At 40.5% G+C, this 13,836-nt stretch overlaps 1 protein-coding gene across 3 annotated transcripts in view; it reads right to left on the bottom strand.

Moving 5' to 3' along the window:
• Positions 1-13,836, bottom strand: part of grin2bb (glutamate receptor, ionotropic, N-methyl D-aspartate 2B, genome duplicate b) — a 68,308-nt gene that overhangs the window by 21,282 nt on the left and 33,190 nt on the right. For all 3 annotated transcript variants that reach the window (XM_020597148.1, XM_020597149.1, XM_020597150.1), the window contains exons 5-9: positions 7,244-7,358; positions 6,837-7,042; positions 4,841-5,012; positions 2,537-2,690; positions 1,711-1,836 (exon numbers count right to left, since the gene is read on the bottom strand). In XM_020597148.1, coding sequence (XP_020452804.1) covers positions 1,711-1,836; positions 2,537-2,690; positions 4,841-5,012; positions 6,837-7,042; positions 7,244-7,358 — 773 coding nt within the window. The remainder of the gene's footprint in view (positions 1-1,710; positions 1,837-2,536; positions 2,691-4,840; positions 5,013-6,836; positions 7,043-7,243; positions 7,359-13,836) is intronic.

The raw sequence follows: 13,836 nt of genomic DNA, 5'->3' as shown, positions 1-13,836 counted from the left end.
CGGGATGGGGTCCAGGAGACCTGTTGATGATTTAGATGAAGCAATTGTTGAGGTCAACTCAGAGAGATCTATAGGGGAGAAGTAGTCCAAGTATAAATGAGGTCTTACAGATGTTTCTAAAGCCATTGTAGTAGATGGCACATCTGCGAGAGCTGTGGGAGTGGTCCGACCAATTTTTTCTCTAATAGTTGTGATTTTATTTGTAAAGAAGCTCATGAAGTCATTGCTGCTGAGATCTAAGGGAATGTTAAGCTCAACAGCACTGTGGCTCTTTGTCAGCCTGGCTACAGTGCTGAAAAGAAACCTGGGGTTGTTCTTATTTTCCTCAATCAGTGATGAATAAAATGTGGTTCTGGCACTATGAAGGGCTTTCTTATATGTTATTAAACTATCTTTCCAGGCTATGAAAAACTCTTCTGACTTAGTGGAGCGCCACCTCCTTTCCATTTTTCGTGATGCCTGCTTTAGGGAGCGGAGCTGCGAGCTGTACCACGGGGCTAGCCTCCTCTGTTTCACTACCTTCTTTTTCAGAGGGGCAATGGTATCAAGTGTATTACGCAGGAAGGCTGCAGTACTATCAACAAGATTATCGATTTGTGTGGGAGTAAGGTTAAGGTGGCCTCCTTCCACTGTGTTGGCAAACGGCACTGAAGTAGATAAAGATGGAATTATTTCCTTAAACTTGGTAACAGCATTGCCAGATGGACATCTGCTGTAGTGGAATTGTTTCCCACATAGAGTATAATCCATTAATGGAAATTCAAAAGTTATTAGAAAATGGTCAGACAGAAGAGGGTTATGGGGAAAAACTATTAAGTGTTCAGTTTTGATGCCATATGTCAGAACCAGATCAAGAGTGTGATTAAAACAGTGAGTGGGTTTATTTAGTTTGAGAGAAGCCAACTGAGTCTAATAATGAACAGAATGCATTGTTGAGGCTGTCATTGTCGGCATCTACATGAATATTAAAGTCGCCTACTATGATTATTTTATCTGTACTAAGCACTAAATCAGACAGAAAGTCTGAGAATTCACTTAAAAACTCTGAATAAGGAGCAGGTGGACGGTATACAATAACAAACAGAACAGGCTTTTGAGTTTTCCAGTTTGGGTGTGAGAGACTCAGGGTGAGACTTTCAAATGAGTTATAACTATGTTTAGGTCTAGGGCTGATTATTAGGCTTGAGTCAAAGATCGCTGCCATGCCACCACCTCGGCCTGTGTTTCGAGGGATGTGACAGTTACTGTGACTAGGTGGAGTCCTTACAGATCTATTTAAGTGTATTAATTGGTTTTGCAGCCTAGATGTGTTGGCATAACACTGGTGTAGTATCTGACAACAGCACATTAAAAAAGACATTTGTAAATCAAGAACAAAAGGAGTCGTTATTCACACAGCAGTGCTAAGAATACTTCACATCACCTATTTGGTTCTTGTCAATGAACCTTTTCATTAGTGAAAAAAGCTTAAGTGACTGTAGATGTCGATAAGTACTCCAAGACGTCAAGTAAAAACTCCCAGTGCTCCAGTCACACTCATTCAGAAGGGATGGTTAAAGTAATTTAGCACACGGAGGGCACTATTTTCAATGGTGCATTTAAGGTAACAAAACCATCTGCTGACTAAACCGTCAGTTTAGAACATGAGACTGAAACCTGAAAATGTACATCGTCATGTTTTTTGGGTCTCGGCTTGTGTGTGCGTCTTACCTCGTCCGTCTGCCAGACAGCGATTGTAGCCCACTGGGCTGAAGTACTCAAACACAAACACAGCCACGGCCGACACGATCAGCAACATCACAAACATCATCACCCAGACATCGGCACTGAAGGGCTCTAAAACACAGAAGAGGGGGGGAGCAAAGGAAGCGGAAAGGGGAATGAAGGAGGGTTGTGGAATAACAGAGAGCGGAAGCTTGTTAAACCAAATTAAACCAAATAATAAAATCACCCCCCTGGTATCAGCATTGTTGTTTTTATTCAGAGATGAGGTATTGTGCACTGTTTGTTGCCCATTTATGCATTTTTAACTGAATAAGCGCTTCTTGAGAGAGAAACAGTGAGGAAGGTAGGTAGGTGCGAATGGACAGATGTACTCATTGAAATGGCACATTTTCACCACTCGCTCCGTACTCCGCTTTGCAATTTTCACACACAGTACAGTCTGTGACAAACACAAATGGCTCTGTTGTTAACAAAATCTCACCACAAGGTCTGTCTAGTAGCTGTTCAGTGAAGCTTTTGACTGTGTCACACAATCCCCGCCAGTAGATACAGTTTGCTCATTTGTCATGAATCACTATAAAATTATAATCCTTAAAAGTTTCTATGTACTCAAACAATTTTTTTTTGTGCATAACAAATGCAGTCACAAAAAAACCCCACAATTTTTCAGCAGGGTTTTATGTCTATGTGAAAACATTCATGTTGTATCTCTATTTGTGACAGTGCATGTCTTACATGGTATGAGCACATGTTTGTGGATGTAAGTATTCTTTGTATATCTGCAAGAAACGCCAGGTGCTTTTCTTCTCACCGAGAAAGGCAGATGGGGAGACGGTTCCATTGCTACGAGAGACCATGACACTAATCCCGGTCTCTATGAACGGCACAGAGAAGTCAATGACCTCCGACCTCTCCTCGTTGATGGTGAGCGAACCCACTGCCATGTGTGCATTCTTCAACACCACCTGAGGGTCAACCACAAATACGCAGAGACAGACAGGAGGGTCAGTGGGCGTTCAGCACTGTGGATTCCCAGGACTGTGGTGAAAAACACACTGGTGAAAAGTAGAATGGTTAAAGCAGTTCAGTGCTGAGGCTCTTAAATAAGCTGCCACCTCTGCTGAGTGTTTAACAGGTTATTTCAGTAGAATGGGAAGAGCAGGAGAAGGAAATCATTACTACACTGAACCGGCATTCGACTCCCCACTTCCCCGGCCTCCATCGGAGGGTGTTCAGGTATATTTAGCCCTAAATTTTGGAAGTCATGAATAAGCATGGAGCACAAAAGACTGTGCTAATAAGAGATATGTATGGCAGAGTGATTAGGAATCCAAGATCATTGAGATCTTCTCTCTCTTTGTTCTCTGTCTCATTCTGTTGAGTGCATCTGTTGTCCTTGTTTACTCCCAGTCAAATTAAATCATTAGCTGCTTCCTTAAGCATTTAAGGACATGGACTAGTGCATCCATGCATGCACTGAGCATTTGCATAGCCTTGTCTTTATGCTGATCTGTATTTCATAAATTTTATAACATGCTCTACAGTAGTGGACTTAAGACACTGGGTTTTTATTTTACCTGGCACATCGTCACTGATCTACCAGTGAAATGTTTGTACTGTACACACTTTCCCATTCAGTTCAATGGGAAAGTGTGTCCACGTAATAATAAAGTTGATCATTCTGTGCCATATCAGTTGGACATCACATTGATTTGTAAAGGCTGCAGTGGGCTGGATGCCCAATGTATAATGTTTGCAGCGGAGAAGCTGCTTTCTCCTCCTCTGCTTCCCTCTTCCAATCACTTGTCTTTTTCTTCTGTATCTTTTCCCCATCTCTGATTAGGAGTCTCATTGTCCTCCTGCTGAGGTTTTGGGGAGCTTATCACAGCTCGCCCTCAGGATAGGCTGTGGGGAACAAGCGTCTGATGGCCTGACATAGGGTGTTAGAAACTAAGAAAACAGAAATAGAAAGATGCTCAAACAATGTCTTTAGTCCTGTCATACAGATATATTCCTGGCACTGAAACACTGTCCTTGGCCGTAGGAGCATTTGACATAGATTTTTAAATTGTGAAAATCAATTTAGTATTCATATTGTAAAGAGAAGTGAATGAGAAACTGCTTAACAGTAAAACTGTAGGGGAATAAGAGCAGCAAAAGTGATGAGCAAAGGAAAAAATGACAAACATACATATGTTGAATAAATAAACACAAAGCATAATAACTAAATGAAAAGCAATTAAAATTAAGAAATGTGAAGCTGTAGCTGTTGTATGTGGTGGGTTTATGACCAAAAATGAAGCAACACATTGGCTTTTTTTTTTAAATATTGTATTACAAGGTTAATTATAAGGCCTGCAATTGATCAACATTAAATGACTAATTTATTATTTTCACTTTACTAAATGACAACCTCTCTTAATTTGACATATTCTGTATGCTAGTACTGTGACTGCAATTTTGAAACTGGTGTAATTTCTCCCAGAGTCACACATTTTCAAATGGCCTCGATGAAGGTATGTTTAACAATGAACAAGAGACACTTGGAAACCAAATTCTCAGCTATACTCTCTACTCTATACATACTTTTCTCATTCCACAAATTAACAGTGGTGGCAGAGATACTCTATGCCACTGGTGGCACACCACCTACGATGAGCTAAATGAATGCCAATTAATAAACAGCCTCGTAGTTATAGGGAATATACTGGAGTACTATATTATACTACACCAAACATAATTCTGTTATCCTGCCTTACTGAGTCACTCTGATGGTTCAACAGTTGTATGGCAAGGTTTCCAGTGCTGCTGTAGTGATCTTGCAGCTGTGAAATCTGTGATCAGCTGACATGCCAGCAGGTCTGAATGAAATCAACCAAACCGTGAGTATTTTTAAGCTGTTTACAGCTGATACAAAGCTGCTGCTTCTTTCTAGTGTTGAGTCAGGCTCATCAGAATCAAATCCAAATAAAGTCTAACACTGCATAAAACTCAAAAACGTGCCAGCACACTACAGATGAGTGACACAGTCAACATCAGAGCCGGTACGTCATCCAAAAACTGTGGAATAAATGGAGTGATTGTGTTTTTGTGTAAAAGAAAGAGATTTCTTCACCTCTCCAACCATGCCGTTCCAAGTCCCATTGACCTTCTTGCCATGTTTACCGTTGGTGACCAGGTAGAGGTCATAAGTAAATTTGACCATCTTGGCGATTTTCTTCAGGATGTCAATACAGAAACCCTTGCAGCAGCGCTTGATGTAAATCCCTGAATCACCTGTCTGGTTGCTGGTAGGAGGTAAAAGGAGGAATGGGGGTGGGGGTTGAGGAAGTGTAGATGGGGGAACAGGAGAAAAAAACTTCAGCAATCTGAGATCGACATTTATTTTAGGCACAGCAGATTCAAAACACAGAGGACAGCAGCAGGGATGAAACAGCATCCAAGTACCATGTGGGGGGAATATGCAGGTTTTCATGCCAACTGAAAACAGGTTAGCACATCAGACACCAGGCACAGCTCAGTGAAACCACCTGGGGCCACAAATACACTATAAATGCAGATCGACAGACATTTACTGGTATCAGATTTGTGGATATGCTGCTGTTCTTTGTCAAGTAGGTGATTGTACAAAACAAGACATCATCTTTGGCTCTGGGTATTATAATGGGCATGACATGATACTTTGCACACACCACTTCCCACAGAAAATCAAATAAAACATAAAACAAGTCATACTTTCACACATGCGCACACAGAGTGGTGTGCTATGTGGAAAAAGATGGAAAATGTCACCAAAAGAATTTAGGTGACTGTTCATAAAGCCACTTAGTCCAACACAATAGCACACACCACAACAATAACAAGACAATAACATCCACATTTCTATGAGTGCTATTTTATTCCAACACTGGTTTTCATTCTGTCACCCAAATAGTAATGGGAGACTAAGAGTAAAGCACATCTGACCAAACCATGTGTCATCAGTGGTTTGTTTTGTCTCACATCAGATACAGCTGTGGGTAACAGCACAGTGGCAGGTCTGGCTCAGTTAGAGGATGTTGCCAGTGCTGGAACAAGGGCAAATGTGTTTGTTTGAGTGTGTTTTTTATTCACACAACCTCTGTTTATAAACAACTGTGAGATGAATTTTGAATTTCAGCTCCTGCAAATAAACTACCTTCGTGATTATTGAGACAAAATGCACTGTATAACATGGAATGATGTGAACACAGAGGCTTATCTGCCTGGCACTAAGGCTGTGTCCTCATATTTCTGCTTTCGTGCATACACAGATGAATCTACACAGCTGACTCATGAAGCATTTCTTGCTGGAAAGTAATCCTGCATATTCTCTGTAGCAAATTGTTGCCTATGTCTGGAATGGTGTAATGTATGTGAAGATGTTTTAAAAGCAAGAGACAGAAAGACAGAAGGAGGAAGAAAAGGGAAGTAGGACAAAGAACAAGGTAAAGGATCAGATCTGAGCCAAAGAACGCAGCACACCCTCAGGGAATGTCAGGTAGACCAAAGGAAGCCAATGAAGAAAATTCATTATCACACACCGAGGAGAAGTGGATAGTAAGAGCGTGAAAAGGCAGGAGGGTTGAGGACTGGTTGTGACAGACACCAAGACAATAACCTAGTTAACAGAGGGGAATTGAGTCAAGGTAATCACAGGACACTGTGGGATTCTAGGACTAAACAGATTAAATTTTTAAAATCCAGTAAAGAAAAGCAAGAGAAAAATTGCAGCATGTTGTGGTGATGGAAAAATAATGAACAAAGAAGCCAAAGAGAAACCAAAAAAAGTGACAATCCAAGTTTTTTAAATCCTTTTTTTTATTCACAATTTGCATAATAAAAGTTTTTATGAGCAATGGCAGTTTCTAAGGTGTGACTAATGACTTTGGATAGATGCAGAAAGGTCACATGGCACAATTTTAATGTACAAATCACACATATTGTTCTATTTTAAGACTTTTAGCAACTTGACTCTCCAATATTCATCCTGAATTTACACAATAAAAACCTTATTCCTCTGAGACCAAAATGTCTTCAGAAAAAAGGAAACAAAATATAAAGCATAAAATGTTTTTTATTTTTATTCTCACCTGAGTTTGAGCTGTTTGCGACACGGCACAGTGTTTCTCATGCAGGTGCCACTGAGCGGGTCCACATCCTCCACAATGACAAATGGCGCCTCCTCCAGAGTCACAATGGACAGGTGGTCGTCCCGCTCCTCCGCTCCATGGTACAGCTCAAAGCGAGGCCACACATGGTACCTCATCGTCAGAGAGCCTCTCTCCCACTTACCAACCTGCACGAGTGAGTGGGAGGAAAGCTGTGTGATATACAGGCTACGGTAACAGGTACTTCAAGTGGCAGGGAGGCACTCCAAATGAAAAAGTGACAGACACATCACAGAGGATGAAAAATATAAACCAGTAAAAAAATAAAAAAAATTTAAAAAAAGACAGAGAACACTGTAGATTAGAGGAAGAGAAGAGAAGAGACTCACCCTGTCCCATTGTCTGTCTTTGTCTAGAAGGATGATGACCAGTTTGGGGAACATCTGGTGACCCTCTTCACTAAATGATAGGTTTCGGCCTTCAAAAGTCACATTCATGAGGTACCTGAGGATGAGGATTCAGGTTTGAGTGACAAATATCTGTCATAATATGCAGACGTTAGACCTTGAACATCATTTCTTATCCATGATTTCAGTTATTAAAAAAATGCGTAATGGATATAAATAATTTAAAGCCGCTTCAGCAACTTAAGATTATACGTTTTGCCACTATAACATCAAGACAAAAAATAAACTGAACATATTGTAGATTGAAGTTTTTCTTTTCTTTGGTTTGGACATTTCCTTAAAGCTACATAAATTGATTTTTAGGTCAACTGAAGAACACATCACCCTTCATTTACAGTCTTACTGGCCAACTAGTGACCAGGGCCAATGCTGACTCTCTTTTTGCTCTGTTTTTGGTCTCTACTAGCTCCTGAGGGAAACATCTGGCTCTATTGCTGTTAAACACTCCACTATGTTCACCAGCTGGTCTCTAACTCTGTCTATGTGCCATTTGGTGCTGAGCTTTTTTGCTGAAAACAGCTGCCTGCTGTGGTCAAAACTAAGGCCATGAAAGAGCGAGAGAGCAGCAGGGCAGTAACGCTATCACAGTGTGACCTGCTGCCCACTTCTCGACAGCTGTCATAAGTCTAACATACTCACAGTTTAAAACAGTGGGAGGGGCAGGGGACAAAAAATATAAATCATTGACCCTCAGTTTTAAACATACAGTTTCTTAAATGCCTTGAATGCTGAAATATTGAGCCAAAACATTTCAATCACAAAGCGCACATGGCTGGCACTGGTAATGATTCAGTGCTGTCAAGTACTCAGTTTAAGTACTTGGCAGTGTAATACTAGTAATTTCTTTTGTGAAAATCATGTCTGGAGATGGCTATATAATATCTGACACCCACAGGTTCTACATTTTTGAACTGCTATGCATATTTTTATTTTTGGTATTTGATGTTATACCCTTCAAAAAAGATACTAATTTTGCAGGTCTGAGGTCCTAAGGCGCGACACTCTGTTAAGTCACTGTAGCCAAAGTTAACTAAAGAAAGCACTTTGTGTCTCATTTTTACACAAAATAAACAATTTCATTCTTAATAATGTATGGTTTATTAGTTCATAAAACTAAGGGTTTAATTTACTTTTTACATGTATTTCAAATGTGCCCCCCTTCTCGGCGTGGGCTCTAGATATGGTGCTCAGTTTGATATTATGTTTAATCCTAAAGAGTAGCATTATGATTATCAAAACTAAAGAGGATTTGAAGCTTAGGTTTCTCACATTTGCTTTGTCTGACCGGGTGTTGGAAGTGGTTAATTGAGTTGAGTATCTGGGCCGCATTATTAGGAATGATCTTAGTGATAACGATGATGTCGAAGACTGTATGAATGAATCCAAGTCAATGTAGGGCTTCCACAAGGAATGAAAACATGCTTTTTTGTTAAGAATGACAATGAAAACAGTAAAAGCAGAAGGGCTGCCTTCAACTTCATGATCACATTGTGCTGCATGTTAACTAAAAACAAGACGACTGTTCCTAAACATGCCTTTTCCCTCCTTAAATGACTCAAGCTTGGTAAAATCTGGCACCTGACAGGCCTAAGAAAACAGCGAGGCTGGAGAGTTGAGTGAGAGCAGGGAGGGTGAGGAGAGCACCAAGAAACCATGAGTGAAAGGTGGAAGAGTGGGAAAAGAGTAGAGAGTGTGGTAACCGCCTGTGTGAATACATATGTGTGTCAACAAATTTACAGCAATGTCAGATAAACTGGAATCATGTCTTTCCCTCTCCGCCGCCTCCTTTCCTCACTCTTCCTTGCCCTGATCTGTGGGCTGCCATCACCATGGAGATGCTCTGCCAGTGAAACAATCTGCCAGAGAAATAAGTTATCTTGTCTGAATGCAAGGAGTGAGCTGTTGTGTGTGTGTGTGTGTGTATGTGCGTGGTGCCGTGTGCAGACGTTTTAAAGGTGGCGCTGTGCACATTTTACTCGCCATCACTCCATCCAAGTCAACAATGTGAATACTCACAAGTGAACAGATAAAAAAGAACACAGACAACAGATGAGCGCTGAGAGTGAAAGTTACCCAAGACTGTGTCACAAGTACCTCCTACTAGAACATTCAGCACTTCTCTCTGTAAAATCTTTGGCTATATTTATCTCCCCTCTTCACACACACACACACACACACACACACACACACACAGAACTAAGTACGCTACACGCTTAGAGCAAGTCAATGATATGACTCAAGCCACCATGAAATACCTATTGCTGCATACCACATTAAAAGTGCTGTAATGCACATGTAGTATAAGATTAGCCTCCTAAGCACAATCGCAGTTTGAACAGGGAACCAAAAAGATCAAGGTGGTGTGGGTGAAGGCCCGGGAGATCCAGCTTGCTGCCGTCCTGACAACCATGACGACCCACGTGAACAGTGGTGGCCTCCTGATGGTATGACATGCAAGTATATGCAAAACTGCAACATAGGGATGCACTAAACACCAGTATAACATAGTGTAATGTGTTGCCATGGCACCCACAACCACAGCAATTTTTGTGCAATCAGCTGCGTTGCCATGGGAACAGTAATCTCACCAAGAGGTTGGTTGAAAAAAAAAAAAAGAGAGAGAGAGAGAAATAAATATTTCTTCCCCTCACGTCGTCTTTTACTTTCAGATCAATCTCTCTGTCTCAGTAGAGCATTGAATCACACATCAATAGGATCATCTGCCCGTACATTAACCTGTGCCTTTACAAAGACTGATGCTTTCTGTGAATTTGCAGCAGGGGAGGCGGCTCTGTTTATCATTTGTATCCCTGTACTATTGATGTAGCTTTTATGTGGTGTTTGATTCCTTCTTGTGTCAGAACTCCCCTCTGACTCTGCTGGAAGAATAAAAAAAACAAAAAAATAAAAACTACTGGGATGAGCTACTAACAAAACCTCATGTGGCTTCATCACTGCCATATGCAGCACTTGTGTGCCTCGTTCACCAACTGTTCCCCAACTAATCACTGGCTGTGAGGGGAATTTATATTTTAGTTACAGAGACACTGAATCATCAGTGGCATGGACACAGTCCCTCTCTCCCCCTTTTTTCTCAAATCACTTCAAATGCATTGCTGAGCCATTTGATATGACTTTCTTTTCAAGCTGTACAGGGTCAAAAATTCTCTGTTGCAGCAATGCAGGGATGTAAAAATATATATCTCTCTTCTGTGTGTGTGTGCATGTCACGAAGTCTGTAGTGCACATGCACACACACGCATGCTGTATCAAGCTTGGGTGGATGACTCATAATCTGTTGACAGCAGAGGACCTGCCGCTAAAGAGTTTCTGATGAAACGTGTACTACACAGTCCTGTATGATCGAAGCAGTAACTCTGTGAACAGTGTAATATGTACAGCTACAGAATGTGCTGAAGTATGGTCATGTATATATGTGATTATAATGTCATTAAATCCACCAGATTAAGCAGACAGCTACTTTACACAGTAGGAATAGCCAGTCCAATACAGAGATACAAAGATTTCAGCATTATTTTGTTCACCTTTATGTTAAAGTATTACCTATGTTAACCACATGTGTGCAGATTTAACTGAAATGTGAGCTGCATGTGTACAAGAATAAGAACAATAAATGTCCTCTGTGTGAAGGTGAACTCTGTTCTCCTCTGTGCTCATATTTACTGGCCTGTGAGGGGCTGACACCAAATGATGACTACAGGCCATATGTGCATGCACAGCAGAGTGAAATGTAAAAAAAAAAAAAAAAGTATATGAACTCTAATCTGACTGTTCCGGCAGCAGTCACATGGTCAGAGATCAGATATGAATCATATCTAAGACCACATATGGAAGTGGCCTAGATCTGATTTAAAAGGATCTGATTTGGTTTGTTCACACATTCATGAAAAGATCAGATCTGAATCACTTGAAGGGGAAAGAAATCAGATTTTGGTCACGTGAACATATAGCCTGCATGACTGTCCCCATGTACAACTGCACATCTAAGTCAAAAAAAGAAAAAGGCAAACAATAATTTGCATGAGAAACCTGATGGTTTATAATTAAGTTTTAATAATGTACATGAGCAGCGTGCTTGATGTCTCCAGTATGTGTCATAATTAAAGCCTTTTGAATATAAAGTATCTGATTGTCTGCCAGCCATTTTGACTAAATCTGCACCTGAGTGCCTGGGAGCTGCCATAAACAAACTGTTTTGCAGGTTGAATTTGAATTTCTGGCTTGTACTTGAATTTTTACTCAAATGACAGCAAGTGTGATGATCTACTGCATTTTATCAGGAATGAACCTAAATTGAGAGAGAGATGTGAACTACACATACAATGGCAAAGATGTAAGGCTCAGAGTCTCTTTGACATGCAGCATTTAATAAGTGAGTCTATACGGGCTCTGTGTGATCTGAGGACCCCTGCTTAGCAGGAGACACCAGATGGTTACCTGTGGAGCCTGGAGAGAGGTAGCACTGCATCAGAGAGAGTCCTCTCTCATTTAAAACGTGAACAAGGGCTAGGACGCTGACCTTCTACAGCCTGCAAACACCAAGTACTAGTGGTGTTTGTTGCTAGTGATAATTTCAGGGAAAAATATCTGAGTTTGATTTCAAGATAAAGCAAATGGGATGAATGTCCCCTCCTACTAAAAATTCTATGCATGCTAAAAAGCTGCTGCCATAACAAGCTAATGTCAAGTGAAACGTAAATGGATATTCACAGAAATGCCAGTGATGTGTCAGTCAGGTTTACAAAAAAATAAAAAATAAAAAAGCTAAAATGAATAGTTACTCAGTTAGTTTATAAAAAGCATTAATCTGGAATTATTTTGATAATCCATTAATCTTTGTATTTACTTTACAAGAAAAGTGCTGGACTGCTGGTTGGTCAAAGCTGAAGACGTCACTAGTGGTAGTTTGTTTCGTCTTACTCTTCACTATAATTAAAATAAAACGTATTGGAAGTCCTCTACCTCCTTTAATTTAAGTATAACATAGCAATAATTCTAAGGTTTGTTAAGGTCATCAAAGTGAATTTATATATCCACAACTAACACTGTCAGTGAGTTTAACAGATGTGCGCAAATTTCCATGGACCCATTAAGAAAAAAATTCCAATAAGTAAAAGGCCATATGAAATATTGATTGGTTATTTTTATGGCATTTTAATGTCCCTCACAGGAATTAGTCATAAACAGGGAGAGGACACAGATGACAGATTTTAATGAGAGAAATTGAATTCATGCTCAATAAAAGTAATCCCATCTTTAAACAAATTAATCCTCCCTACTTACAATGTATTTATATTTAGAAAATTAGGATCAACGTTTTTTGACAGAAGAAGAAAGAGAAAAAGGAGCGGAGGTGGGCAGTGGAAGAGTCATCGCTGCTTTCTGATGAAACATTTTAGCTTCATGTAATTGAAAGAGCTTTTCATTAAGAATGGATTGCTGTAGGAGCATCAGAGTGAGAAAAGAAAGAGAAAGAAGGTGCACAGAATATAGAATATTCATTAACAAGAGGTGAGGTTTCAACACAGTTCTGACAGACAAGAGGTTAAATGAAGAAAGAAAAGAAAGGGGAAACATAGGAACTGAGTGACACAATGTGCAGACGACACAAAGACAGGTAAAATAGATACTGTGAGCCACTTTCATGGCAAGGAAGGGTTTATGAAAAGAGATGATCATTTGTGCTCTAGGTGCCCCAAAACACAATAAAATGGCCAGCTCACCTTCTAATAAACAGAACTAGGATTTATTAAACAGACACTTTATTGTGCTCATTAAGAAATGCAATAACACTGCTCTCCTCCTGCAGGAAAATCAACTTTAAAGGCAAAACAGGGTGAGAGTAACATGCTCGTCTTGCATGCATGAGACGCAGCAAGTGTCAGACATGCATGCAGAAAAGGTCTAGCTATGCTGAGAGTACATGCCCAGAGGCATGATACAAATGTCTCATTAGTTTACACAAAGGCAAACTCACTACTAAATATTAATCATCGCTTAGATCGTATCCACCCGTGCAGCATTTCTATATCAGCACCAGGATTCAAGAGGGAATTTGAACGTGAGCGTGCACACTTGGAGAGAAACAAATAATAAAATCCGTCCCTTTCCCTGAAACATCCAAATAAGCTCCTTGAAGCACATTTTCTCATTATCCCAGAGCTCCTGTCATCTCTGTCAGGTAGGAAACAACGACTGGCCTCTAGAGCTTCTTCTGTATGTGCACGGTTACTTACTGTGTTGGAGCATGTGAGCCCTTGTGGTGTATGTATATGTTTAAGTATGCATGTTTGTGTATGTGTGCCCTGTAACAGCCTCTAAACAAATCTGAGAGTGTGACTCACTGGGGCCTCCCATCTCTGTCCATCAGCGCTGACTGGATGGCCTGTTAATCCAGCATGCATGCAGCCCACTGTGGCCTGTAGCTATACAGGACCACACAGAGACATATGGCCTTATTATTGCTTTTCTCTCTGGAGGTGAGGGGATGGAAT

This window comes from Monopterus albus, unplaced genomic scaffold, assembly GCF_001952655.1.
Source record: "Monopterus albus unplaced genomic scaffold, M_albus_1.0 scaffold32.1, whole genome shotgun sequence".
Taxonomy (NCBI): Eukaryota; Metazoa; Chordata; class Actinopteri; order Synbranchiformes; family Synbranchidae; genus Monopterus; species Monopterus albus.
This window is presented reverse-complemented; position numbering and strand designations above follow the sequence as displayed.